Source organism: Mus caroli, unplaced genomic scaffold, assembly GCF_978045245.1.
Source record: "Mus caroli unplaced genomic scaffold, Mus_caroli_1 scaffold_8, whole genome shotgun sequence".
Taxonomy (NCBI): domain Eukaryota; kingdom Metazoa; phylum Chordata; class Mammalia; order Rodentia; family Muridae; genus Mus; species Mus caroli.
In genome coordinates, this window is record NW_028227263.1 from 111,304,982 (window position 1) to 111,332,368 (window position 27,387).

The window sequence follows — 27,387 nt, forward strand, 5'->3', positions numbered from 1 at the left end:
GGGTGGTCGCGCAAATCCCGGACGAGCCCCCAAATGAAAGACACCCCCCCCCCCCCAAGGGAGATCCTCACTCAAGTCTCAGGTGCGCACCCAGTGAGACGCTGAGACTGAGCTTGCTGTAACCACACGAGGCTTTAATGGCACACAAGCAACAAAGGAGCGCTCAAACCAGCATGCTGGGGTCAAGACTCATACACCGTGCAGGGGTAGAGGAGTTCGACCCCGGCCTAAACTTTTCACAGGTTTATAAAGGCAAAAACCACAAACCAAAAGGGAGGAGTAGAAAGAATTGGCGCGGTTACACATGATTGGCTCATTTAAATGTCAGTGGGGTGATTACAAGTTAACAGGGTAGTACGTGCCAGCTAGGGCGTAGGGAGGCATAAGGGCCTGGGACTTATCGAGGTTCACAGGACATCTGGTTAATGAATGATTTATGGTGGACTGAGGGAGGCACCACCCAGGGAGGCGCCATCCTGCCAGATGGCTATTGAATCAGCCTTGATAGCTCTGGCCAGTTCTTGCATTCCTTTTCTTATCTTTTATGGCCAGACATTCCTTGCTACAGGGTGGGTCTTGCTGTGCCTGGACTTGCCTGGGCCTGTTTATTAAAGACTAAATAGCAAATTTTACTCTTCAGAAGTATAGGATGTAGTGGTCTGGAAAGAGACTCCTATTACATAGCACTTAGAGTTTCAAGTTTAGGGAGATTCTGATAGAGGGTGGTGGTGGAACTTTAGGGCTATGAGAAGAGAGCCTTTGAGAAGAAATCAGGAGCCAGGCAAGTGTGGCCCATTAGCAAGAGTAGGCATGTTTGGTATCTCTGCCTGTGTAATTAGGCTGTGGGCATGTCAAAAGTATTCAGAGCCGGGCGGTGGAGGCTCACGCCTTTAATTCCAGCACTCAGGAGGTAGAGGCAGATGGATTTCTGAGTTCGAGGTCAGCCCAGTCTTCAAAGTGAGTTCCAGGACAGCCAGGGCTACACAGAGAAACCCTGTCTCGAAAAAAAAAAAAAAGTATTCAGAGCTGAAAGCAGCATGTAGGAATGAGGAGATAAAATGATGCTCAGAAAGATTGGTAGGCAGGTGAGGGTGGCCCCTGGGATAGGAAGAGGAGGACGTTCTGGGCTCTGCCTGATGTGAGGTCACAGGATTGAGGGGCTGACAGGGATTGGGGTTCTAAGATGCAATGACAGAGAGTGTTGACGCTGTGGATAAGAAGAGATGTTTGGGTGGGGCCAGCTCAAAGGCCCAGAGTTTGCTTTAGGACACAGCACGTTTTAAGGTCAACTGAAAGGACAATCTGTACTGAGGAAGCAGCAAGAAGGGCCCCTGGCCTGTTGGAGTGAGGTTGAAGATAAGGCATGTAAGGAGGAAGGGGCAGACTGGGGTGGGTAGGCATGCTTGTATCCAGTATGGGAGGGAGGGCAGTGCTTTGGTGGAGGCAGAGATGGAGGCCCTCTGCCAGTTCCAGGGTTGTAGGCTAGGTTCATATAAACAGAAGCCTCCAGAGACAAAGTAAGCCTTTGCTCTCTTTACAGATGTCTGTATCTGCCATGCAGGTGTAAGCTTAAGTTCTCTCTAAAAGCCTGTGCACAGTGAATTGCATTGTCATCCATAAGCACAGAAACTGGGCAGTGGGGTTGCAAGGAAGTGTTCCCTGGTATCAACCTTTTTGTTTTTTATTTTGAACAACATGACTTCTGTGCTGGTTGTTTTTGTCAATTTAATACAAATCTAGACAGATCTGTGAAGAGGGAACCCGGATTAAGAAAATACTTCCATAAAATGGGCTGTAGGCAAACCTATAGGGCATTTTCTTAGTGATTGATGGAGGAGGAAGGACCCAGCTCTCTATGGATACTCCCACTCCTGGGCTGGTGGTCCTGAGTTGTATAAAACAAGCAGCTGAAAATCCACAAGAAGCAAGCCAGTAAGCAGCATTGCTCCATGGCCTCTGCATTGGCTCTTGCTTCCATGTTCCTGCCCTGCTCTCTCCCCTTCACTGATGGACTGTGATGTGGAACTATAAACTGAAATAAACTCTTTACTCTCAAGGTTGCTCTTGGTAGAAGTGTTCTGTCAGAGCAACAGAAACCCTAACTAAAACAACTGATTATCTACTTAAAGAGCCAAAAGATTAGTGATAAATATTTTTACTTTTTTTTTATTTGAGACAAGGTCTATACATAGTCCTGGCTGTCCTAGAACTTGCTGTGTAGACTAGTCTGTCCTTGAACTCAAGAGATCTGCTTGCCTCTGCCTTCCAAGAGTTGGGATTAAAGGTGTGTACCACTGCTCTTGGCTGCAGTGTGTGTGTGGGGGGGGGGGGGGGGTAAAATTTTTTTCAAGATGGTCACCTGAATGAGGTAATCTCTAAATTAGTAATAGGCAAAAATGAAAGGGAACTGTATTGGATTTAGTGGATTTCTGTGCATAAAGATGTGAATGGAATTTTTTTTTTGAAGCCACATCTTACTCTAGACCTTCCTGCCTCACTGACCTCAGAGCTGGAGAGCCACCTCCCTGCCCCTACCCCACTGATACTTACATTTTATGAAAACAATATTTCTAGAAGTTGACCCAAACTAGTAATAACAGATTCTGGGAAAGACATTGGAGGAGCCAGGTAGGGAGGAGGAGAAACTAGCTCTGCACCTGTGCTCTCTGTGTGAGTGGAGAAGCTGCGTGTGCTCCCCTTCCCAGTTCAAGGAGCTTGAAGGAAAGGCCAGCTGAGCAAGCGAGAGAGCATCTTTCTCTGATCAGGTGTCTAGCCACCCCACTCCTACCTGGGTGCTTGGTTGCCGCAAGAGCACACAAGAGCAAAGCTGACTAGCCTGCACTCCCATTGTCTGTAGCCCACACAAACTCCAGGTAGGTTTGACTCCAGGATGCATCTGAGTTGTTTAATGTCTGTACCGTCTTGTGCCAGAGTCTCCTCAAATCCATTTAACCTCTGCCTCTTCTGTTCAGGATACCTACAACAGTAGAAGACACCGTGTGTTTGCAGGGCACTCAGCAAGGAGACGGAGGTACAGAAAGAGGAGCTGGTTTCCAGGAGGACTCAGATAACCAAAAGCCTGGTTAGTGCCTGTATTTAAAAGAAGCTTGACCTCAAGTTGTGACTTTCCCATATTTAGGCTTCCCTTCTACTGAGGTATTGAGCATAGAACAGCCCACATGGACAGCACTGAACAGTGTGGCTGTCTCTGTGGGGAGAGTTAACCAGTGAAGAGACCGTCCGCACTTACATCTACTGGCCAGAGTTGGCAGAGCCTCCCCAGTGACCCACCTTTTTCTTCTTGTTCCTATCACTGCCAGTTTTGCTAAGTTGGAAGCATGTCACGTACACTGCAGCTTCCTCCAGTCTGTAGCATTGCAGACAGTGGTGTGGTTTCATTTTTATGTTATTTATATTCTATAATATAAATTACTAGTGTTTATTTTTATACCAGGGGTTTTTGAGAACAGTAAGGTTGTTTTTCCGTAGGTGCTATTGTGATTAAAACTGCTTTTTTTTTTTTTTTTTTGCATTGTTGTGAATCAAATCTAGAGCTTTGTTTTATGTTTTAAGTATTTTAGGTAAAGTCTAAATTCTGTTGTCCTAGAGATGTTTGTTCAGCAGTTGTTCTGTCTGAGTGCTGGCCTGTTCTGGAAGCCTGTGGGCTAAGGGCCCAGCAGGCCTGGACGCCTGTCCACCAGCAGTGCAGCATGGCCCCTCTGCAAGAGCACCTGCACTTGCCTGCTAGATTCTGTTCTTTGAAAGTTTATTCTAGTTTAGATTATTGTGTCAGTTTCCTAAATGATGTGCATTTTAGTTTCTTCTAATATTTACTACTAGATGCCTGAGTTTTTTGTTTTTTTGTTTTTTTGTTTTTTTTTCCGAGACAGGGTTTCTCTGTGTAGCCCTGGCTGTCCTGGAACTCACTTTGTAGACCAGGCTGGCCTCGAACTCAGAAATCCGCCTGCCTCTGCCTCCCAAGTGCTGGGATTAAAGGCGTGCGCCACCACGCCCGGCTAGATGCCTGAGTTTTAATGAAATTTATTTTCTTTGTGTTTGTTTTTTGAGACAGAGTCTCTCTACATATCTGTGGGTGCACCACCACATCCAGCAGAAATTTATACTCTTAACATAATCCTGTGTGTAAAAGTTGCTTTGCCTTGGGTACCAAAAATGTGTGTGTGTATGTTGTATATAAATAATCTGGAAATTTTCACATTGATTTTGTGTAGGAGTTTTATCTGGAGACATTGGCAGCGAGACCATTAGCAAAGCTCCACAGCCACATGGAAGAAGGTAGGTAGGTATGTGCTTCTGCCGCAGGGCAGCTCCCCCAGCCTGCAGCTGCATGCTCCAAGTACAAAGCCCTTTTCTTCCCTTCCAGCTTTCACCCACAAATAAAGTGGTTCCAAAAAGATGATGTGGTCATCTTAAAGATAAAAATAAGGAATGTCAAAGATTATAAGTGTAAATTCTTTACAGATAGAGTCATTTTCAGGTAGGTTTGTGTGTATCTGATAAAGTAAAATTAAAATCACATACATTTTAGATGGCTGACTTTATTTTTATTGAAAATCTAGTGCCTGGGTAGGAGACAAGTTTTACTTGGCTGATCTGGAACTGCAAGGTGACATAAGGAAAGATGACTGCAAATGCATAATTAAGGATGATGAACCTCTAATCACACTTGCAAAAGAGAAACAGGAGTGCTGGTGTGGCCTCCTCAAGCAGAGGGTGAGTTGGTGTGCCTGAGGCTGGCTGCTGCTGATCGTGAGCACCTTGCACTTACACACCTGTGTCCACTCTTGTGTTGCACAGAATCCTAATGTGGCTTTTGACTTTGACCACTGGGAGGAGTATGAGGAGGACAGCCCTTTCTCCAAGGGTGAGATGGGCAGGCCCTGCTTCCCGGGTGAGGGTGGGGGCGGGGCAGGGAGATTGGGTGGATACAAGCTGTTCTTGGGGATTCTACCTTTGTGGAAATAATGATTAATGAATGTTCCTAGAAACCAGGGTTGATCTTGGTGCTAAATGTTCTCGTATGAGTATGTATTGGTCTTTAGTAGTGAACACTCTTCTTCAACTATTTTGAGTGATGGAACCCATAGCTTCATGTATGTAGGAAAGCACAGTACCACTGAGCTACACCATCAGTTCCATACTACACCTCTAAACCCTTGACGATATTCTTCCTTAGAACTATTTAAGAGCAGCTGCTTATCTGCTCATTGCTTGCTTAAATAATTTGCAAGAAAACCAGAGCTAGGCCCATGGGACTTTTGCTATACCAACCAAAATAGTGGTGTGGGTAATTACCTGTACTAAACTATTTTCAATATACCAACTCTTCTAGTTGTAAATTCTAAAAACCTGTCCTGCAAAGTGGCAGCGTTGGCTGAGAGCAGCGGTTCCTCTTCAGACACTACTGATGGAAGTGAGAGTGAGTGAGGCCGTGAGTGAACCAACGCCACGGTGAGAAGACAAGGCAGAAGTGGACACATGAGTCATGGCTAACTCCTTCACCTGGACAGTGGCTTGTCACTGTCATTGTGTGGCACTGCCATGGATGTCAATGAGAGATTCTTAATTGACTTAAAGTGGGTAGACATGCCAGGTTATGATAAGATTGTCAAAGCAAAGTCCAGGAAGGGTCTGCAATCAGGGGCACAGAAAGTTAGAGACATTTTTTTGGTTTTGTTTTGTTTTTTTTGTTGTTTTTGTTTTTCGAGACAGGGTTTCTCTGTGTAGCCCTGGCTGTCCTGGAACTCACTCTGTAGACCAGGCTGGCCTCGAACTCAGAAATCCGCCTGCCTCTGCCTCCCAGATGCTAGGATTAAAGGCGTACGCCACCATTGCCCTGCAAGTTAGAGACATTTTAAATTCAAACATTCAAGAGATTGAGGCATGAGGATTGCAAGTTTGAGGGCAGCCTGGCCTGTATAGGGAGGTTCTGTTTCCAAAAATGTCTCTTCAAGCAAAGGTCCAGTGTAAGGCACGCTCGTGCAGTGTGTGCTCAGTGAGTCTCCGCTCATCCCGACTACTCCATGTAGAACCGGAGGGCGAGCATCCCTGCCTGACATTAGGTAGTAGATTGTCCGTGTAAGGAGTTAGTTTACTCCTTTGCTGTGTAGACCTGAGCGTGACACTGCTCAGAGCTTGTCTCACACACAGAAACTGAAGTTCCCATCTACACTTTTACAAACCCAGCCCTGCTTGCCGGCCCCTATCACCATGGGAGGGACCTAAGTGCACCTACTGCTGCCACACAAATACCCCCTACATTTTCCTGGCTTTGATAGCTTCTAAGAGATGCAAATTCACTTCTTTTCCCAAAGGCAAGATAGACTCAGCAGGACCAAATGACTTACAGGCCGCTGGGCAGAACTTGCTTTCAGAAATGCTAACATAGTGCTTGTTGTTAACACTCAGAGTGCCCCATGAGGTGAGTCCTGAGAACACTAATGGCAACTTTGAATGCAGCTGTAACACTCTGGTTTGGGGAAGGGGTGTGTGCAGTTATCATTTAAATGCCACTGAAATAATTGGGAGGGTGAGCCTCTGGGTACTTCACAACCCTGTGTCTTAGCATTTCTGCATCAGCTTCCCTAGAAGTGAGAAGGGGCCTGGATGAGACCGCACTGCTGAGTGACTACCCCAAGCGCTTACTCCTCTTCATATCAGAAAGGATGGATATCCCAGGATGTGCCCATGCCTGTAATTCCAGCTTTTGAGAGGTGGAGACAGGAGGATCTAGAAGTGTCAGGCCAGCATGGGCTACATAAGAACCAGTGTCAAAAAAACTGAAGAAAAAAATAAAAAGAAACACAGATGGTCAAGACTTCTGTTACTCCAGGAGTGAGCCGCTGCAGAGTTGAGGCTCTCTGTGCCAGGAGCAGGGCTGGGCCCACTGGCTCTTGGTTTTCTTATCTGTAAAATAAGATCTCAGCACACGCAGCCCAAGATAGTCCAGGGTGCTGTGGGGTAGACACCTGGCTTTCACAGTGACTGTGAGAAGGGTCAGACCTCTGCCAGTGGTCAGAGACTGCCCAGCCTGGGCAGCTACCAGGAGGACATCCTTTTTGCTGCTATGACTCTCAGGTTGATAGGCTGGTATCAGAGTGGCCATAATGCAAAGTGGCTCTTGAGACAGCAGAAAGCATGGTGTCTTGCTGGAACAATTCAGCTGTGAGGCTGGGCGTGGTCAGTGTCCATTTGTACAAACGCAGGTCCCCCCAGCTGGTGAAGGGCTGTGGTGGCACTGAACACTGAGTGCAAGTGGCAGGCTGTCCCAGAAAACCCAAGGAAATGGGACACAGCTCTGTTTACATCATTTTTTTCAGGTGGTCAGATTTTCCAATACTTAAACCTCTGAGCAGTATCTTGTAGCACATGGGAGACTGGCTATGCAAACATCAGCTATTGTTTTCCTATATTAGATTAAACTGTGCTGATTGAGGTAGATTTCTGAAATGTGACATGGAAATGCTTGAGGAGTTTGTGCTCTAGAATTGCTCCCATATGATACGAGTGTCTTGTCTTTGCAGTGGATCATCAATAAAGCGCCAGTGTAATGTTGGTCACAGTTTCTTGTTCTGTGTCAAATGCAAAGGAACATTTACACTTTCTAGAGAGTAAAATGCCAGCAAAGGCAGCAAGTTAGCATGAGTGTGATGCTGGCCCCAGTGGAGTTGCCTTGGACACAGAGCAGCTATGTACAGCACAGGGTAAAAAATGGGAGTGGTGGCACTGTGCGAAGGAAGAGCAGGAGGGAAGCAAGTTTAAACCTACCATGAGCAGCAGCTTATCTGCGTGTGGGTTTGGTGAGTTTAGAGGTTGCCTGTTCTGTTGTCTGTGGTAACAAACACAGAGCCTTGCCTGTGCTAGGCAAGTGCTATACCCTGAGCTACCGCCCAGCTCCCCTTCATTCAGTTAGGCATTGTGCCTTGCTACTTATTAGTTAGCAATTCTGCAATGGGCATGCTGTTCTGCAGCCTTCCCTAGCCATCCATCCTACTGGGTAATGGGTAACATTTCCTGGTAACTCAGGGGTTTCTTTTTCTTGGTTTTTGGATTTTTTTAATTTGTTTTTGTTTTTTGCTTTTTGGTTTTTTGGGGGTTTTGTTGGTTTTTTTTGTTTGTTTGTTTGTTTGTTTGGATTGGGTTTTTTTGTTTGGTTGGTTGGTTTTTTTTTTTTTTTTTGGTTTTGGTTTTGGTTTTTGGTTGTTTTGTTTTGAGACAGGGTCTCAGTGTAGTCTGGCTGTCCTGAACTCAGTCTGTAGACCAGGCTGGTCTCTAAGTCACAGAGGTTCACCTCCTTGTGCTAGGATTAGAGGCAGGTGCCAACACATCCATCATTCCTGATAATGTCAGAAAACGTATCTTACCTCTACTTAAAACCCTTAACTCACAGAATTAGGAATAGCTAAAAATAATAATATTAAACAAATATCTGAATACATGTTTTCATTAAGAAAAACACCAGGAAGAAATAACCACAAATAATTGCTTACAAAAATAAATTGATCACAGCTTTGGGCTACAAGTGATGGACCTTTTACTCTGGGTCCTTTTCCGGTGGGACGACTTCCATCAGCATCTGCAGGTGCTTTGTGACCGGCCCTGGAACAGAAGAAGCCGAGGCATAGGTGCAGTTAGAGCAGAGTGGTATGAGGTTCACTGTTTCGACTCAGTGGCGTGTCATGGGCTAGAACCCGCATTACAGGAGAACTGAAACTCACAGATAGTGAGAACTGCCCCAGCCCCTGCATGGCAGCTTCAGAAGTAAGTTACCAAAGGACTGCATGCTATGACTCAGTCATGTGTATCTGCTGCAAAGCATGGATGAATCTCAAGTAACCAGGATGACATTTGGGTTAAAATACAAATTGTTCATTTTGCTTTCACCACCTTAGACCAATTCATTGTGTTTGTGGTTTGTTTAAGACAGTGCCTTGCTGTTAAGCCCAGGCTGGCCTCAGTCAAACTCACGATTCTGTTTGAGCCTCCTGATAGTCATATTATAGCAGTTTGTCATCAGGTCTTAGCAGATGGTACAGTGAGCCGCTTAGTTCTCTAGCTGCAGCCTGATGCTGACTGTCCTTAGATTTCTGCAGGCTTCACTCTCTCTGCCATCCCAGGAAAGGAAAAGATCATACTTTACTTTGGTCGACAGGAAATAAATTTTCCCTCTTAATTCTTGCATCCCTGTGAGGTAAGTGAGGTGTACCGGCTCTAACAGCTGTTAGCATGAGCAGAGAGTGGCACCGCTCAAGCTGAAGGTGACCTTCCCCGTCCGCAGCTCCATTTGGCTCTCAACTATAAGTCCTTGTCTTAAGTTGCAGATATGCAACAGGGAAGGGCCAGACATTCTACTTTAAAGATAGGTTTTTTTCCCAGCACTTGAAAGGAAGAAGCAGGCAGATCTCCATGAGTTCAAGGCCAGCCTGGTGGTCTACAAAGTTAGTTCCAGATCAGCCAGAGCTACACAGAAAAATAAGTAAATAAATAAAAAAGGTTTTCTTTTTTTTTGTTTCTGTTGAGATGATCTCTCTGTGTAACCTTCCAACCTCTGCCCATTACTGATTCCAGGCTTGCACTGCCCGACTGAAGAGGCATTTTCTAATCACAGTCACTCAGTTAACACTAAGTGGCTGTAGTGCACAACATCCCGTGCTTGATCCAGAATTAAACTGCACAGCCTAATCCCTGTCCTTAAGAGTCACCATGCAGTAAGGAGACAGGCTATGGTTCCATCACCACCTACTGATGCTCAGGAGCCTTGAGTCTGGAGTTTCTTGGGACTGAATCTGCTCTACAGCAAAACACTAAATATGATAAACTTTAAAAGTAAAGCATAGCTGAGCGCAGTGACACACACCTGTAACCTGAGCACTGGGAAGGCTGAGGCAGGAGGATCAAGAGTTGGGATGCCAGCCTATGCAACATGGTGAGACCCTGTCTCGAAACACAAAGCCAGGTATAGTTCAGTGTTGTGGGGCACCTTACTTTTCATTTAGAAACAGAGAGCTAATGCAACGAGCTTTTAAAAACATTTGCCCAAACAGCTGAGGACCAAGACAGCAGAACACAGAGATCTGTGGCTGAGATGTGCAGGGGTAGGGGTAGATTCCGGCCTTTGTCCTATACCTGGCTCTGGTTCTAGCTATCCCTTTGGGGTAATTTTGGCCTCAAAATAGCAACAACAATGAAGGCCATGCTCTCAAAGGCATCATCTGATGAAGCTGCATAGATGCTTGTAAACTCTACCCTCAGTGTGGTCTTCAAGGAAAACTGTTAGCAGTGAATGTGTGTTTGGCAATACACAATGGTGCTTTTGCCGCCTCCTTGTTATAGTAATTGATAGGAGCAGAGGACACCAAGGGTGGGTGCAGAGGGCGTCTCTGGGGAGTGTGCAGTTCTGAAGAGGCAATGCAATGTGCTGAGTCCAGTAGGGGCACTTTCCTTACACCCTTCTGCTGATACTTACTGGAGATTCTCTGGGCCCATCCGAACTTGTAGTAGACAAAAAGGAAGTAAAATATAAGTCCACTCAGTATGAACAACACACAGTAGAGATACTCCCAGGCCGGCTCACTGATGATTGGAGCCAGGATCAAGAAAAGAGATACGAGAATCACAATGATAGGGATGAAGAGGGGCACCTGCAAGCAGAACATCAACACGTGGGCGTGGCACGGAAACTGGGTTAGAAACAAGAGGGAGGGGGAGCCCAGCACAGGCACAACTTTGCCCATCATTTCACCTCTCCCGCCTTTGTCCTTAGTAGACTGTGAAAAAGCAGGTGCTTCATTTGAATATAAAGTAAGTTTGCATCTCTACCAAATTAAAGCTGCCTGCTTTCAACTCCCATATTCCCTCCCTCCCCTCATCTCGCCTCCCATGTCCCGTCGGATCGTTAATGCCATGCAGTGTTCAACTCTAGCTCCGTGTGACTTTCTGCCCGTGTTAAGGCTCACTCCTGCAAACAGGTGGCTGCGGGTGAAAGAAGGAGCTCTTTGGCTGGACCACCATAAGACAATCCCATCTGTCCTCCCATGTGCCTTTGAGGAGGCAGATGGCGGCTTGCTCAGGTCTTGATGGGAGTCTCTAAGCTCAGAACCCAGGCTGCTCTTCACCTTGTTTTAGTCTTCAGACCTTCAGTTGCTTTTACTAGGTCTGGACCTGCTCAGACTGGGTGGGTGTTTGCAAGCTGCCTGTTAGTGGGTTTGATTCTGTTTCTCCTGCAGCTTTGTGACTACAGTTGTTGGTAAGTAGGCTTCTTAGCTGTGCATTCTGGCTTTTATCAATGAGGTGGGATTTGTTGGATTTGTTGTTGTTTTTTTTTACCTTTGTCTTAAGCAATGCTTTGAGTTTGGGTTCTTACCTGATAAGATCCCAACCTATTTTCTATTTATTCATTTGCCTAATATTTCTCTCTCTTCCCCTCCTCTCTCTGTACCTCCCTCCACTTCAAGACAAGGTCTCAAATAGATATAGATGTATCCTTGTTGGACTGAGCCCACAGCTCCCTGCTCCTGAGTGCTGAGGACGCAGGAAGACCTCCTGCACCCCTCCCTAGGGTCTCTTTTTCAAGGTCAGTTTGACTGGACCGCAGGCTGACTTGTATCGTCTCCCCTGGGCTAACATGGCATTGTCTTCTGGTCCAAGTGTGGTCAAAGGGGTCTTGGGGTCTCTAGAAGTGACTTGGGGATGGAGGCAGAGACAAGAAAGAAGTGGATGTCCAAGGACATTTAAAAGTTCCATCATTTGCACCAGAAAACATTTTGTTGCCTGCACTAGCTCTGGCCTTCCCCTTGAAGTGTGTGCTTTTTGCTGTAGGCTGGGTAGTGGAGTCCTCCCTCCAACCACCTTCCCTCCCCAGGGATGTATGGCCTACGAACTGCACTTGCGCGGGCATTCTTTTTTATCCCTGAGTTAGAACATGTTTTCTGCTTGGCTTTTCATTTTCTTTCAGACACTTATTTTTGTCTAGTACCTTCCCCTCTCCTGCCCAGTTCCTGGTCCCTGGCTTGCTTCTTTGTTCTTGTGCTCCTTGGTGAGGTTCCTTCCTGGTGCTTCCTCGTGTGCTGTGATGTTCAGGTGTAACGTGGCCTCCCTAGGGACTCCCTTCCCAGCTGTGCCCTGATACACTCACTCTTCTGTATCTTCTGTCTCCAGGCTTTGTGGGGAAATCCTAAGACTCTGGGGGGAGGAGGTAGTTACATTGCTCTTGCACTTCCACTAGTGGGCCCCACCCAGTGTGCCCATCCTAGAGCTTATGGGTGCAGGGTGACTGGTGCTTCCGTTGTCCCCCAGTCTTGGGTTGTGGCAATCGCCCATTTTCTCATGTGCTGATGATGCTGGCTATGAGATTTTTTTCCCCTTTGGTATTTTATCGCTGTTTTTTTCTGGGTTTTTTTTTTTTTTTTTTTTTTTGGTTTTTGGTTTTTGGTTTTTTCGAGACAGGGTTTCTCTGTATAGCCCTGGCTGTCCTGGAACTCACTTTGTAGACCAAGCTGGCCTCCTGGAACTCACTTTGTAGACCAAGCTGGCCTCGAACTCAGAAATCTGCCTGCCTCTGCCTCCCGAGTGCTGGGATTAAAGGCGTGCGCCACCACACCCAGCTTATCGCTGTTTTTATGAAGGTGTTTGCGAAGACTAAATACTTACACTGCCACCATGATCTTGCCTGCTGGAGATGCTAAATGAACCCTGGATGTGGAGGGTAAACAGCTGAGATGCTACTAGACCATCAGACAGCTCTAAGCAACAGAGCCCTAAGCTAACTGAGCCCTTCTTACCGTGCCCCTGCCCACTGCAGCCCTCTAATATCCTGCCTCTCCTCCAGCCCACTGCAGCCCTCCTTTTGCCTACATCTTTCCTAGATTGGTGCTTACCCATTTCCAGAAGCATAAGTAACATGGTGGTTCATCCTACTTCCTCACTGGTATGTAAGCATGCATCAGCCTGTGGCCATGGAAGGACTGAAGCACACCCTACATATATATATATACAGAGGCTGGGAGCAGAGCCCGTTCCAAAGTCCTCATCAATGTATAAGCATGTCAGAGAGGCCAGGGCCTGTCAGGACTGGGGACAGGTGGGATGTGGGTACTCTCTACAGCTTGATGAGTGAGTGTGACTGTGACTGTGGATCCTAAGCTATCATTTGAAATGAGCAGGGGATGTTCAACATCAGAGCAGTGGGGATGAAGAGCATTAGAAATGGCTGCCTTCCAATTCTTTTCAGAAACCAAAGCAGCTGTGACAGTGAGCACAGACTGACTTACCTTGATGGGCCTCTCTAGATCTTTCCTTGTGAATCTCATCACAACGAGTCCTAGGATTGTCATACCATAAAACAGCCATGCAGCAAAACTGAAATAATTGACTAAGGAGTTGATGTCCCCAGGGATGATGTAAATGGTGGCTATTATACCCTAGGAGGAATAAGAGTCATGTTTTAGGTCACCAGTGCACACAGACATTGTCCCTGTCCTCACAGAAGGCTGAGGGAGCAGCTTCTGCCTGGCTGCATCGACTTCCTGTCTCCCAGCAGGCAGGCTCAGCCTGGCCCACTGTTATCTCTTTTCTAGGCTCCACAGGAAGAACTTGAACTTTGAGTCTATGAAATTGTGCCCCTGGATATGTGCGCTCTTACATGCATGTATGCATGCACACAGTCTTGCTCTGTAATACAGGCTGACCTGAAACTTGTGATCTTCCTACCTCAGCCTCTTGAGTGCTGGGTATAGACCACCATGTCTGACCTAAAGTCATGATTTTAAGCAAGACAAAACAACACATACATACATTTTGTACACTAGCTTTATAAGGATGATTGTAACAGAAAAGTTTTTAAAGTTTTGACTATGATGAAATTCAGGTCTGGTCATGACTTCATTTGTGGCCTGGACCTGGACTTGGGATTCCAGTTTCTGGGTCTGTTAACTCATCTTCAGAGTAAGTGGGGAAATGGACACGAGTGGAGTTAGTGTTATGGCCCTGAGCCAGGCCTACCTATCCCCAAGATAGCACAGCCAGGGAGGATTTTAGCTGTAGGCCTTCCTGTCGTCATCTGCCTCAGAACAGATAAGTCCATTCATGTAAGGAGCAGGGCACAGAAGCCTGGAGGATTCTGTCTGTGTCTAGGAATAAGGGAGCGTGGCTCTCTCAGAAAGCCTGGGTTCAGCAGCACAGCTGTACTGGATCTCCTGCCAAGAGAGAGCCCTCTGCTTTCTGCTGCTGTCTCAGGTGAAACCCATACTTACATAAAATATGAGGGCAGGAGCTGGCGTGAGGCGCTTGACACTGATGTAGGAGAGCACTTTAAGCATGTGGCCTTCCCGGCCTGCCACGTAGATGAGCCTGAAAGAACAATGCAGGGAACAAAGAGGACACCTTTGAGGTCACCAGCAAGGCGGTCTGCTGGTAGTGTCCTCTGGAAGGGGCTGGAGGGTGAGCCCGTGAAGATTAGCTGCCCCTGTGAGGAACTCATCCAGAATCCTGGTGCCATGGAAGTCACCAGGGCAGGGCAGGGGGGATGTGGTTTCTGAGTGGATACCTGCTCAACTCCTAAGACTTATGCAAGAAAAAAATGAAAAAGTAGACTGGGGTGTGGAGCTCGGGGCATAATTGCCTGTGATTCTAGTTCAAGGAGATCTGACACCTTTGGCACGCACACACACACTCAGAGAAGTAAGTCAAATGGGGACTGTAGAGATGGCTCAGTAGTTAAAGGGTGTATACTGCTGGTGCAGAGGGCCCAACTAGAATTGCCAGCACACATTGTGGGTGAGTGACAATTGCCTGTAACTGCAGCTTCAGGGGGCTCTGATGCCTCCTGTGTCTATGGGTGTTCCACTCACATGTACATACTGACACACTGACACACAGACATGTAATTGAGCATAAAAATCTAAACAAAATATTTCTCAAGTATTGATGTCAGTAAAGACCGCAATTTCTAGCTACAGTTTAGTAAAATTACACAGGCCAAAAATATCTACCCAGAACTCTTTGGCAACCTCTTTGAAATATGATCATAATTTAGGAAGAGGTACTATGTCTATATAAGAACATATGCTTCATTAAGTCTTTTGATTAGAGAAAAGTGTACATCATAATTTTCCTAATGTTGGAAGCAACTAAAGAAATCAGCCTAGTCTTATTTAATATTCTAGTCCTTTTTTCTTTATTGTTCTACAGATGAAATCAGAACTTTGCATAGGCTGAGCACAGGCTCTGCCACTGAGCCACATCCTAACCAATACTGCTACCTTAACTTCATAAGAATAGGCTCCACTTTTCTTTTCCAAATACATAATTGGGGCTCTACAATCTAGATAAACTTCGAGAGTTTCTATTAACAACAAACCAAAAATCAAGTTACTTTATGAGTTTGCAGTTTATTGCTAGAAATTTACCCAAGATGAAAATATGCTTCACATGAAAAATGCATGCATTTAAAATACAAAAATGAATGCTCATAACAACATTATTCTTAACCATCAAAAATAGAAATAACCTGTCTACAAACAAACAATGTGTTCAACACACTTGGTTGGGTAGAAAGATGGCTCATCAGATGAGAATTTTTGCTGTCAAGCCTAGCAGTGGAGTTTGACCATGGGGCTCGCACTGTGAAAGGGGAGAAGTGGCCCCTGAAACGTGTACTGACCTCTCCATGTGTGTCGCAGTCCTTGCATGCCCACACAGACACATACCCAAGTAACAGTCATCAAATGGGAAAAGTGTCCAGCATCCTTAGGCATGGCAGAATGCAACTGAAAACTATTTTGAGATTCCATTTATTCCAGTTAAGATGATCACAGGAAAACAATTTCAGCAATGCTGGCAAAGATGTGGAGAAAGAGGAACCCTTATTCACTACCAGTGGGGTTGTAAATTGGCACAGTCACTGGAAATCTGTGTGAGCCTCCTCAGAAAACTCAAGTCAGATCTTTCATATAGCCCAGCTCTGACACTCCTGGGTAGATACCTGAAGGGCTCTTGGATCCTACTAGAGAGATGTGTTTATATACATGTCTACTGCTGCTTTGTTGATGCATATTTCAAGACTGCTAAGAGTTAGTGTGAAATGTTCTCACCAGAAAGAACCAGTAAGCATGGGTGGTGGTGGATAGGTTAATTTGCTCATTCGACCATACAGCCAGGCATCAAAACATCACAGTGTAGCGCAGAGACATGTTCAATAATTTACACATAAATATCAAGACTCTAGACTAGCTGAAAGTCTTCCTCCTCCTCCTCCTCCTCCTCCTCTTCTTCTTCTTCTTCTTCTTCTTCTTCTTCTTCTTCTTCTTCTTCTTCTTCTTCTTCTTCTTCTCTCTCTCTCTCTCTCTCTCTCTCTCTCTCTCTCTCTCTCTCTCTCTCTCTCTCTTTTTCTCTGTCTCCCTTCCTTGCTAGGGATGGAACACAGAACCTGGAGAAAGTTGGGGGCTAGCTCCTATATACACTTCACTATAGCTTTAGCAGAATTATTTTGTAGTGTGGACTCACTTGTAACATAGGATATTGGGCGGCACCACTTGGAAGTCTGTCCATTCAGAGCACTACCCTGGGCAAAGACATGTTCCAGAATGTTCCCCACAGCAGTGTTCATAGAAACAACTCCTGCTTGGCCCATCACCAGGGGCTTAGTTAAAGCATGTGCCTCGCAAAGAGAAACAACACAGCCAGCGGAACCTAGAGCAGCCCAGAGTGACAAAGTACACCTGCTCATGTGATTAGCCCCACAGTTGTCCAGAGTGCCATAGAATTGAGCTGTGACAGACTAACAGCCTGCAGCCATGGGCATCTGTCCACTATGGAAAGCCTGTCAATTCCTGGTCAAGTCGGTGCAGATATTAACATGACAATGTTCAGGAAGGATCATCTGGGGAGAAAAATGCAACGCAGAAAGTGCCAAGTGGAAGCCAAGCCTTGTTCACCTAGTGACCCTTCCCTCTGCCTTATTTTAAAGTGGCAAAGTTCCCTCGTTTAGAGCCCAGGATCACCGAAGTGCACACGTCATGCCAATTCCATCCAGCAAGGCTGTCCACCCCTTCCTGCCTGCTTTACTTTGAGGACCAAGCCACATCCCTTGTCTATCTAGACTTCAGAGTTTGTACATGTGCACGCAGCGTGCTCTGGGTTCAGCCCCATGTGGGATTTAACCTAGCAGAGAACTTTAAGGATGTAGGGGAGGGCTTGCTCATTGACTTTCTTGTCACCTAGGATTGTGACAAGGAGGGGTACCCTACCTGCCGGCTGTAAAGCAGGTACCATTAGCAGCACCGATGGTTGAAAATGCCACAAAAAGTGGGACTACCCAAGATGCTGGATAGAGAACGCGGTCTCCGAAGGTCTGCAGAAAAGCAGAGTACCATACTGAGGAATTTCACTGGGTACCCCCAGCCCCATGACATTTCACTGTGCACAGCCTCTGGGGCCCTCTACTAGGGAAAAGGGAGAAGCCTTCAGAGCAGCCCAGTCTGCTAGTGACAGGACCCTTGCCCACCACCCTGGCATCTCCGTCAGTCACCTCACTGTCCTGACCCTCACTTGCTGGCCCTACTTCTCACTTCCGTTTCCTAGCTCCACCTCACTTCCCTGGACATACCTCAATTATCTTATTTCTTGTCCCTAGCTCACCTCACTGACTTCCTAGCCCTACCTCACCTTAATTATCTCACTTCCTGGCCTTACCTCACTTCCTGGACCTGCTTCACCTTAATTACATCACTTCCTGGCCCTATATCATTTCCTGGACCTGCTTCACATTAATTGCTAATTAATTACCTTACTTCCTAGCCCTACCTTGCTTACTTCATTGATCCCCTCACAGGGCATGACCTTGTTTTAACTGCCAGGCTCAGGGTTCATGGTGCTTTCTGCATCCTTGGTGCCCTGGTACCCTTACTCAGCTTAGGTTCCACAGCCCATGACTAAAGTCCCCTCCTCTCACTCATTGCACTCTTCCCCCTCCTTCCTTCCTCTGAGGACTCCAGCCCAGGGTCCTTCAGCCACTGCTACATGCAACTGCGAGGGAGGCTGAGGGCCCAGCAGCCACAGCCTAGATGTGTGCCCAGTTGACATTCTTGTTGACAATCTTACCCACTACCTTTGGCCCCCAGCCTAGATGTGTGCCCAGTCTGTCTGCTCTAAGTCTCCCTCCTTCCAAAGGTCACTGCATTAGCCACTTACCACAGCCACAGCCTGGGACTGCAAGAGCTCCGTTGGGGTCATCACTGTGAAGTAGGCAATATTCATGAGGATGTAGCATACAGTCACCAGAGGAATCCCAATGACAATGGCCATGGGCAGGTTTCTGGGAGGGTCAAAGACACGGGAACTCAAAGACACGCCAGAGCATCATGTGAAACTGGTACTATTGAGATTTTCATCTGGTCTATTTCCTCCCTCCTTTCCTCCCTGATTCTAGTCCACAGGAGCCCCAACAGAGACAAGAGACATTTCAAAGGCTTAAAGCAAAATAAAGATAAAGGAAGTCGATGTTCTTCCTTCCAATTACCAGCCATGCCACTTTCCAACAGAGACAGACTGATGGGCTAGTGAGCACATCGGGTATTGCTGAACAGCGACCATCAGCGACAGGGCGTGCATAGCCCAGTGGGAGAACAGTTGCCCAGAATGCTCGAGGCCCTGGGTCCCATGCCCATGGGCGCGGGGAGCAGGAATTGACTAAGTGAAAGAGGCTCGTGGAATAACAGAACAGTGGCAAGAGGCAGCAGCTCCACTTTGTGCCCACAGAGGAGAAACAGACTGTGGGAGCATCAGCTCCTGCCCCATGCGATGCTCTTACCTGTAAGGGTTTCTAAGCTCTTCAGTGATATAGTTGAGTTGGTTCCTAGACAAAAGTAACAAGGATGACACGGTGACGTGCTCCATGCCTCTAAGTTTGTGAAGCAATGAAAAAAAAAAATGTTGGCTCTTTTTAAGATTTCTACTGTACAGGACAGAAAGTCATGGCTCAGCATCCGTGTCTACCTAGAATCCCCCAGTGGAGCTGGCGGTATGGTTCAGTGGTAGAGCCCCTGCCTAGAATCCAGGGCGTGGGGGCGTGGCTCAGCAATAGAACGCTTTCCAAGCATAGACAAAGCCCTAGGTTCCATTCTCAACATTAAAAGAAGAGCAAAATAAAGTAAAGCAATGAGTGCTGAGTACTGAAGGGAAAAAAAAAAGCCAAAAAAGTTTTCCACAGCAGTGCAGGGTAACTTCTGCTCCCTAGGTCCTGGTGGTGACAGCTCTTCCTTGCAACTGCCAAGAGCTAGTTGTCTGTCACTGGGTTAAGTCTTTGCTCTCTGTGGAAATGAACCCTGCACTAGTGGTTACAGGGGAATTCCAGCATCACCATGGTCATACATCTGCCTTGAGGGACACAGCGTAGTCCATCTAATGTCTCCCGGACTGCCGTCGTAGTACTGTTGAAACCCGTTGGTCCTGTCAGGTGTTTGGGCAGCCTGTGCTGCCTCTATTCAGCTCAGATGGTATTCTACACAAGGCTTCACCACCTACACCCTCACTGGGCACTGTCAGGGGCTGGTGCCAGTTGCAAGCTAGGAAAGGGTTAAGGGTCTTGACCCCATGATGTCACAGGGACATAGGAAGGTCAGAGTTTGAGCCCTTCATGTAAAAAGAACTGTGACGGTGGAGCTAAAGGAGCTGCTTGGCCCGGAGAGGGGACATCTTTGCTCTCTGTAGCAGCTGAAACCAAAGCATCGTAAAGACCCCACTAGTGGACTTGGGATGTTCCAGGAGCACTTACCAACCATCGTAGGCCCAGAGTCCATTGTAAAATGCCAGGCTGATGGCACCCACAGAGGTCTGTGTACCCTCAAAAGAATTCTGAAAGTTCTTTACATTTCCTGAAATTAAGCCAGACAGTGAAGCGAGAACGTCAGCTGGCCAGACACTGGCATCACTCCACTCCCTAACAGAAAGAAGGCTATGACTTGTGACCCATTTATTAAAGGAACCGAAACTACTCATGGTAGTATATGTCTGCCATCCCAGCACTCGGGATATTGAGGCAGGAGCATCGTAAGTTAGAGACAAGCCTGGGCTATATGGTAAGTTCCTGTATCATCAATCAGTCAGTCAGTCAGTCAGTCTGTCAGACAATCAATCAATGCCAACATGCAAGTGCAAATATATAAACCATAAAACACACACGCTAGTGGGCAAGACTGCTCCAGGAGACAAGAAGTCACATGCCAGGTGGGGCCTGCTCTCCCAGCCTGCCCCACCTCACCTTGGGCCAGGAAGACCAGTCCACTGATGATGATGATGGCCACGATCACCATCTTGGCTGCCGTGAAGACATTCTGGACATAGCTGCCAAGCCGCACGCTCAGCGCATTCACTGTCGTGATAAACACTGGAAGGCCCAAGTCGGGTCACATTCTGTATTCATGGTTTTTCCCAAGGTCCTGGAGAGCCATCTCTCCTTTTCTATTCTCCTCCCCCTCCCCACCCTCAGTGAAGGGAGTAGAATTGAATAAACTAGTTTTAACAACTTTAAGACACACCAATGATGACCCTTGAAATCTCAGACTGCGAAGAAGAAGCAGCCAGACCCTGAACAAGGAAATCCCAAGATAGCCCCCTTCTTGCAGCTCCCATAGACCTGGGAGTTGCATAACACCTGCTGGGATAGCCAACAGGGGCCTGCTTCAGCAGACCCTGCAGGCCTGCTGTGTGGGGAAGGAAGAGCCAAGACTAGAGTCCCCAAGACATAACAATTCAGGCCTTCCCTGCCTTTCCTCCCCTCCATCCCCGACCCCTACTGGGACTCACAGATGGCAGCAGCAGCCAGGAGTTTCACTACCACAGCAGGAGGCTTGCAACCTGAGTAAAAGGCTGCACACACGTACTCCGAAAAGCTGAGACAGATGATGGCAAAGGATGAGGGCTTCATGACGATCAGGCTGGTCCAGGAGAAGAGGTAGGCAGGGATGGGGCCAAAGGCCTCCATCAGATAGGGGTACTCACCCCCTGACTTAGTGATCATTGTGCCAAGCTCTGCAAAGCACAGGGCGCCTGCAACACAGAAGGGAGCCCCCTCCTTAGGAGGATCCATCCTATTCCACGGAGCTTCCTCCTTTGAGGGCTCACATTCTAAACAGCCCAGTTCTGGCTGCTGGACCTCTAACTGCAGTCAGATTCACCCTTATTTACCACACACCCACTGCAAGGAACCCAGCTGGGCATGGTGGTGCAAGCCTGTAATCCCAACACCTAGGACCTTTTTGGGGGAACCCTCCCCTTCCCCTCCCCTCTCCCCCCCTACCCTCTATCTTTGGCAGATCTTCAAGTTCAGTCCCCACCCTAGCAAGTACCTGGGGTTCCTGGAATGCTTCTCCATGCAAAGGAGGCATTCCCAGTACTTTAAAGTCTAGCCATTGAAACTTCACCCTAAGAACTACTTCCCACTCTACAAAGGTCCATATAGACCCCCGGTTCACCCCGAATAAAGTATGTGTACAAGCCCACCCCAAATAAAGGTATGCACACAAGCTAAGATCCTCTGAGACCATTTCATTGATGACTGTCAGAGAAGGCCTTTGTCTACAAGAGCTGTAACACTAAGATCCTCTGAGAATGAACACACACACCACACACACACACACACACACGAGAGAGAGAGAGAGAGAGAGAGAGAGAGAGAGAGAGAGAGAGAGAGAGAAAGCCCAGATCAGGATCCTGCAGAACCCTACCCGTTCCAGGCTCTGCTCCATTTTTCCAGCCTGGTGTACAGCAGTGTCTAGACACCCTGAGAGGGACAAAGCTGAGGACTCAGAACCACAGCTGCACCCCGCAACACACATACCACAGTTTGAGACCAGCCTGGGCTACCAAATGAGACCCTGTGCTTATGTGGCTTGTCTCCACTCTTGACGGAGAAGTCACCAGTGAGTCGCCTCTATTACCCAGTGTAGCCAGGATTCCACAGGCTGCCCATATGATGAGACAGGGCCCCACGGATTCTGTGTTGGCCAGCACAGACTTGGGGGAGATGAAGATCCCGGAGCCGATGATGGTGCCCACAATGATACAGATGCCACTGAGAAGACCCACCTGTATGTGCAAGAATAGAACTAATTCTACCAGCCAGGAGTTCACAGGACCAGAGGTGACTCCCCCTCCCCCTGGCCCCAACCCCAGTATGGCCAGAAGAACCCAAACTGACTCCTGCTCCAGGCATGTCCACCCTGTGCTGCTGCCACGGAAGCGCCAGGTCACTTTCCTTACACTGAAACATCACAACTGCCCCATGTTTTGGCTATACCCTATCACACCCATTTCAGTGGGCAGGAGGGTGGAACTGAGGCAGACAGCCAGGAAGGCAAAGCATAGCCTCAGTTGGTCAGAACAGAACAGACGTCTTCGATGGCTGTGATGGCCAGCATTCCCAGCACTGGCCAAGCTGAGGCTTGACTTCAAGGCCAGCCTAGGCTACATAGTGAAACTCTCAGTGAGAAAGTGAAAGGGGTGGGGGAAGAAGAAGGAGGAAGGGAAGGAGAAATGAAGGAAGGAGAAAGGAAGGGGGGGGGGGGAGAAAGGAAGGAAGGAAAAGAAAAAGGAAAAGACAAAGGAGAAAAAGAAAAAGAAAAGAAAGTTTTCCACATCAAGACAAGAGTCAAAGACTGAGTCCTGGCCACATGAACAGTAGGGACCTCCCAGGAGCGGAACGCTGGTGACAGTGACCAAATTTCCTATGGTGACACTTCAGAGGCCCAAGCTTTCTAGGAAAAAAAATGTTTTAGGAAGGCAGTCGGATGGCTCAGGCCTGAAATGTCAGCACTTGTGAGGTAGAGGCAGGAGGATCAGGAATGGGAGGTCTTCCTTGTGCTGAGTTTGAAGCTTTTCCTGCGTGAGACCCTGTCTCAAAAAGAAAAAGAGGAGGGAAAATCTGCACACTTTATTTTGCATAAACTTTATACCAATTAATGAGTCAAAAAAAAAAAAAAAACCCTAAGTAGAATTACAAAAGAAAGAAAAAAGCTGCCTCACGTTCCCACTGAATACCGCTGGCCCTTGGAGGCTGCCCAGGGCTCTGCAAACACAAATGGAGAATCAGGAGGAGCAAGGCCAGCTTTTCATCCAGTTTTAGCTGAGCAAGGCTGCCTGGGCATCCTTTCCTTCCTCGGCCCTTCCCAGGGCGTGGGCTTATCTCAGTGCCTCTGGAGATCTCCAGAACCTTCCTCCCTCAGAGAGACTGGTAGCTTCCAAATTGGACATCAGTAGCCATTCAGCCTCTGGCTGCCTGAGTGTAGACATGTGGGGTTTTCTTGCTATGCTGGGTGGCTGCAGGGTCATGGGGTCCCAAGAAGACACTACTGGGACTCCAACTGGCAGGGAGGACAATGTCACTGTCCAGTGCCTGGCTGCTGGGGACAAAGACTCCATGCTGACCCTCAGTTGGGATATATTATCCCCCACCAGGCCACATAGCTTCATGGCATCCCTCTTCAGACCTCCTACCTGCTAGACAATTGGACCCAATGGACCGAGTCCCCCAGTGTTGCCCTTGAAGCCATCTGGAGTTCAAAACCTATCTTGAGCCTTTCTGGAGCCCTGGTTCCCCATCCATGAACCTAAAAGGCTTCCCGGCCCTTCTTGTTCGGCTCCTGCTCTGCCTACATACCTGGGACAGGTGCCGAGTGGCGTGCCCAGCTCCAATCCACCTCCACTCTTATCCTGGAACTCAACCCTACCACGCAGCACACCTTCGTGCATTCAGCTGGGCCCACCTGTCTGTTCCTCCCGCTGGCTTGGGCTCTCTGGTGCACATCAGCACAGTTGCTGGAGGTTCAAACATTCCCAGCACCATAGCAGGGACAGATGAGGGCCAGCTGTGGTAAGAAACTGGGGGGCCTAGGGGAACAAGCCATCAGAGGCCTCTCTGATCCTTTTTGAAAAGACCGTTGGTTTAGAGGTTCCCTGTAAGGTTAGATGTCTTGCTGAGAAACACATAATGGACATAAGTATATCTACATGAACTTCAAAAGAGTTTACTAAATTCTCTGGTGGGTGTCTTGCAAGAGACAGGTCCAGATAACTGTTCACTTTTAAATGTACTAAAGTCAGTCAGGGTGTGGAGGGCCAGTGCAGCAGTTAAGAGTGCGGTCTGCTCTGAGGACCCAAGTTCTATTCCAAAAACCCACATAGTGGCTCACAACTGCTGTGGTTCCAGCTCCATGAAGACTCGACACACAGACTATAAAAACAACAGCAACAACAAAACATCGCCAGGTATGGTGCTGGCATACAGTTTGTCTGTCATCCCAGTTCTTAGGATGCTGAGGCAGAAGACTCTTTAGTTCCAGGCCAGGCTGAGAGCCACATAGCCGAGACCTTGGTTCAGTAAACAAACAAGCAATCCTACACTTCTTCTAGGGACCAGTGAGGCCAACACTGCTCAACACCAGTTGGCCAACCCCAACCCTGCTAACCCCTCACCTCTTTCTGGAGACTTGTGGTCTTGGGTTCAGTACTGTGGGTGGATTTCTCATCCTCTCTCCGTCTCCTCAGGCTTGTCTCCTCCATTGTTGCCCGCTGCTAGCTCCAGGGGCTGAGAGGAGTCTCTTGAGTCAGCTGATGCAAACAAAATACAAAGGGTGGGGCCATCAAAGTCTCTCTCAGGCTTGGGCATCTAGGTGGTTGACCAAAAGCAAGGAGCTGCTCCCTCTGAGCAGAGCACAGTCCTGGGTCTCCCCAAGAATACTCCGTTCCACTCCAGGATGAAAGCCAGACCTGAGTGCTGTCCAAGCCACAGGGCTTCCCATTGCACTTCTCATTATCTTGTATCCTCCTCCTTGCTCCCAGTACATCTAAAATATACTCTACTTCCATGATCCAGTGTCACTGCTTTTCAAAACTATAAAGGCATTATTCCATACATATTAATGCATACCTGTACTCCCAGTACCGAGGTAGCTGAGGTAGGAAATAGTAAGTTCAAGGCCAGCCTGGGCTACCCAGCAAGTCAAGCCAACTTAGGGTACATAGAAAGACTCTGTCTTTAAAAGAAAAAGGAAAAAGAAGAAAGATAAAATAAACCAAGAATTGAAACATACTGAAAAGTACTAAGGCAGGAATGATTTGCTGGGATAAACCAGTTCAGCATACAGTAGAGAGGTGATGGAGAGAGGTGATGGTGGTACCCTGTGTCTAAATTCCTTCTCTGTCTAGGCCCCAGCTTGACAGAAGCAGGCCTTACCTGAGTCGGTGATGCTCTCTCAGCTGACCACCACCCAGCCCGAAATTGTAGGGCCAAGCTCCAGGAAGGGCCATGTCTTGTGCCTAGGCGTGGAGGAAGCCAGAAGGTACAGAGGTCAACAGAGGTAATTATTAAACACCCACCTCCCCCCTTTTTTTTTTCCTTCTAGGCAACAAAGCCCAGAGAGACACCGTCAGATACAAAATAGGAGAATCAGATAAGTTCAGCTTCTGCCAGGAACATTTCAGTTTTATTTATCTGTGCCTAGATCATTTTTGTGAAAAACAGATTCCTCTAGATCAGCTACTTCCTGTGAGGAGAAATACCTTCGGAGAGCAGGAAGGGAGACTGCTGATGGAAGTGGGAAATCGCAGCAATAAACTTTGGAACCAGCCATTTACTATCTCACTGGGCTGGCCCTGGAGACTGAAAAGTGCTGAATCTGCAACTTCCCTTCCCGGGTGTTTTGCTACCTCCCAGGAATTTCCTTCAGGGAGTCCTTGTGCCCCCGTGGGAGCTGGCAGGAGGCTGGGTGAGGCCTTCCCATGAAAGAAAGGAGGGCTCAAACAGGGTGCTCTATTTTACCAGGACTCCAGCCAAGTGCCTATCACATGCTGTTCAAGGAACCCAGGACTTGATCACTGGACCATAGAGGGGAAAAGGAACATAAAGAGTCGTCCTTTGATAACTTCCCCCATGGGGAAACTGTGGCCCAGACAGTACCAGCAACAGAAGGCACTATAGATAGGATCCAATCCTGTATCTCCAATCTGAGTGGGAGGAGCCAGAGGTTCCCTTGGCTGGGTTCAGTGGGGGTCTTGGCTACTGGTCCCACCGGCCTCAACCACCCACTTTTCTCACACCAGCATTGGAGCTGAAGCTGTAGCTGAGATATTATCAAACGGGCGGAGCCAGCAAGGCCTCCTCTCTCTCCAGCCCCAAAGCTCCTCATTTAAATGTCACAGCACCAGCTCCCCCAGGGTAAGATCTAACAACAACCTCAAGAGTGAGATGGGACCGAAGGTCAGGGCAGAAGTTGTGGGGTTGGGGGTGGGGGAACGACCTGCAGGAGGATGAGGGATGCAAATTGTCCCAGAGCCAGGGCACTGACTGAGAAGTGGTGTTGTTTTGCTTGTGTTTAGTTTTTGTTTTAGTTTTAAAAGCTGGTAATTTCAATGCTTCAAGCCCCTCCTTTGCTGTGGTTATCCTGAACTCTGCCTGCTAGCCTGACCTTAGCTCTCAGAATTTAACTGTCCAACTTTCTTATGTGTCTGTGCCCTTCTCCACACACCCGCTGAAATCTGTCTGCTTGCTAGAGACACTCTATTTACTTGCCACAGCCTCTGAAGCTACCCCTCCACCATTGTCCTGCCCTCCCTCCAGTGCAGAGAATCTTATCCATTTATACCTTGGAGCCTGTCTGCTTTCCCTCTTCTTTTGTGTATAAACTTGAACTCTCATGCCAATGAGTGTGAGGCCAGAGGTCAACCTCAACCTTGAGGGTATTTGTGTGGGTGTGTGCTATGCAGGTGTGTGGAGGTCAGAGGACAACGTTTGGCTCAGCAGCTGGCTCAGCAGTGGAAGGCTCTTGCCACCAAGCCTAGCAATCTGAGTTTGATCCCTGGGACCCCAGTTTGTTTTGTTTTGTTTTGTTTTGTTTTGTTTTGTTTTGTTTTGTTTTGTTTTGTTTTGAGACAGCATCTCTTGCTGAGCTGCAGTTTATAGATTAGTCCAAGCCAGCTAGTACTGAGTCCCAGCATCCACCTGCTCTCTGCTTCCTTGTGGAGGGGAATTGAACTTAGTCCCTCATGCCTGAGGGCAAAACAGCTTCTGTTCCTTGATTTCCAAATTAGCCTAATTTTCTATTCTCTCTACCTCCAACAAAACTGATCTGGGGGGGGGGGGGTTGGGAGAAGGAAGAGGAGGAGGAAGAAGAGGAGGAGGAAGAAGGAGAAGGAGGAGGGGGAGGGGGAGGGGGAAGAGGGGGGAGGGGGAGGAGGAGGAGGAGGAGGAGGAGGAGGAGGAAGGAGAAAGAAAAACGAAAGGACTCTGTCCGCTCCTCTCTTGGCTGACCCATGCTCTGTGCAGAATACTGTTCCTGGGCACTGGGTCTCTGGATGGCTAAGCTGGAGGCCAGCAGG

General features: G+C 47.8%; 2 protein-coding genes across 5 annotated transcripts in view; one reads left to right on the plus strand and one right to left on the minus strand.

Moving 5' to 3' along the window:
* Positions 1-7,559, plus strand: part of Tdrd12 (tudor domain containing 12) — an 84,423-nt gene extending 76,864 nt beyond the window's left edge. For both annotated transcript variants that reach the window (XM_021169021.3, XM_021169020.3), the window contains exons 26-31: positions 2,973-3,082; positions 4,233-4,296; positions 4,385-4,498; positions 4,581-4,734; positions 4,819-4,885; positions 5,354-7,559. In XM_021169021.3, the coding sequence (XP_021024680.1) occupies positions 2,973-3,082; positions 4,233-4,296; positions 4,385-4,498; positions 4,581-4,734; positions 4,819-4,885; positions 5,354-5,448 (604 nt within the window). In that variant the 3' untranslated portion in view covers positions 5,449-7,559. The remainder of the gene's footprint in view (positions 1-2,972; positions 3,083-4,232; positions 4,297-4,384; positions 4,499-4,580; positions 4,735-4,818; positions 4,886-5,353) is intronic.
* A 978-nt stretch (positions 7,560-8,537) lies between these two features.
* Positions 8,538-25,588, minus strand: Slc7a9 (solute carrier family 7 member 9). Of its 3 annotated transcripts, none has more exons than XM_029479943.1 (14): positions 25,573-25,588; positions 25,247-25,329; positions 24,487-24,621; positions 21,954-22,101; positions 20,821-21,063; positions 20,276-20,401; positions 19,790-19,889; positions 18,827-18,871; positions 18,208-18,331; positions 17,265-17,368; positions 14,271-14,367; positions 13,290-13,439; positions 10,487-10,661; positions 8,538-8,619 (listed from the first exon to the last, which is right to left on the minus strand). In XM_029479943.1, the coding sequence occupies exons 3-14, from the start codon at positions 24,571-24,573 to the stop codon at positions 8,555-8,557; spliced, it is 1,464 nt and encodes a 487-aa protein (XP_029335803.1). In that variant the 5' UTR covers positions 24,574-24,621; positions 25,247-25,329; positions 25,573-25,588; the 3' UTR covers positions 8,538-8,554. The 3 variants fall into 3 exon arrangements, with proteins under 3 accessions (XP_029335803.1, XP_021024087.1, XP_029335804.1); XM_021168428.3 differs by lacking the exon at positions 25,573-25,588 and adding an exon at positions 24,941-25,046 and having other exon boundaries at positions 25,247-25,309; XM_029479944.2 differs by lacking the exons at positions 25,247-25,329; positions 25,573-25,588 and adding an exon at positions 25,104-25,215.
* Positions 25,589-27,387: the final 1,799 nt, after the last annotated feature.

Excerpts from the sequence above, each read along its gene's own strand:
- Slc7a9 (XM_029479943.1), bottom strand. The coding sequence starts at position 24,573 with ATGGAGGAGACAAGCCTGAGGAGACGGAGAGAGGATGAGAAATCCACC. Across the intron at positions 22,102-24,486 it reads CCACAAGTCTCCAGAAAGAG|GTGGGTCTTCTCAGTGGCAT; the intron begins GTGAGGGGTTAG and ends TTGCACATACAG. Across the intron at positions 21,064-21,953 it reads TGGAATCCTGGCTACACTGG|GCGCCCTGTGCTTTGCAGAG; the intron begins GTAATAGAGGCG and ends TCTGTGTTGCAG.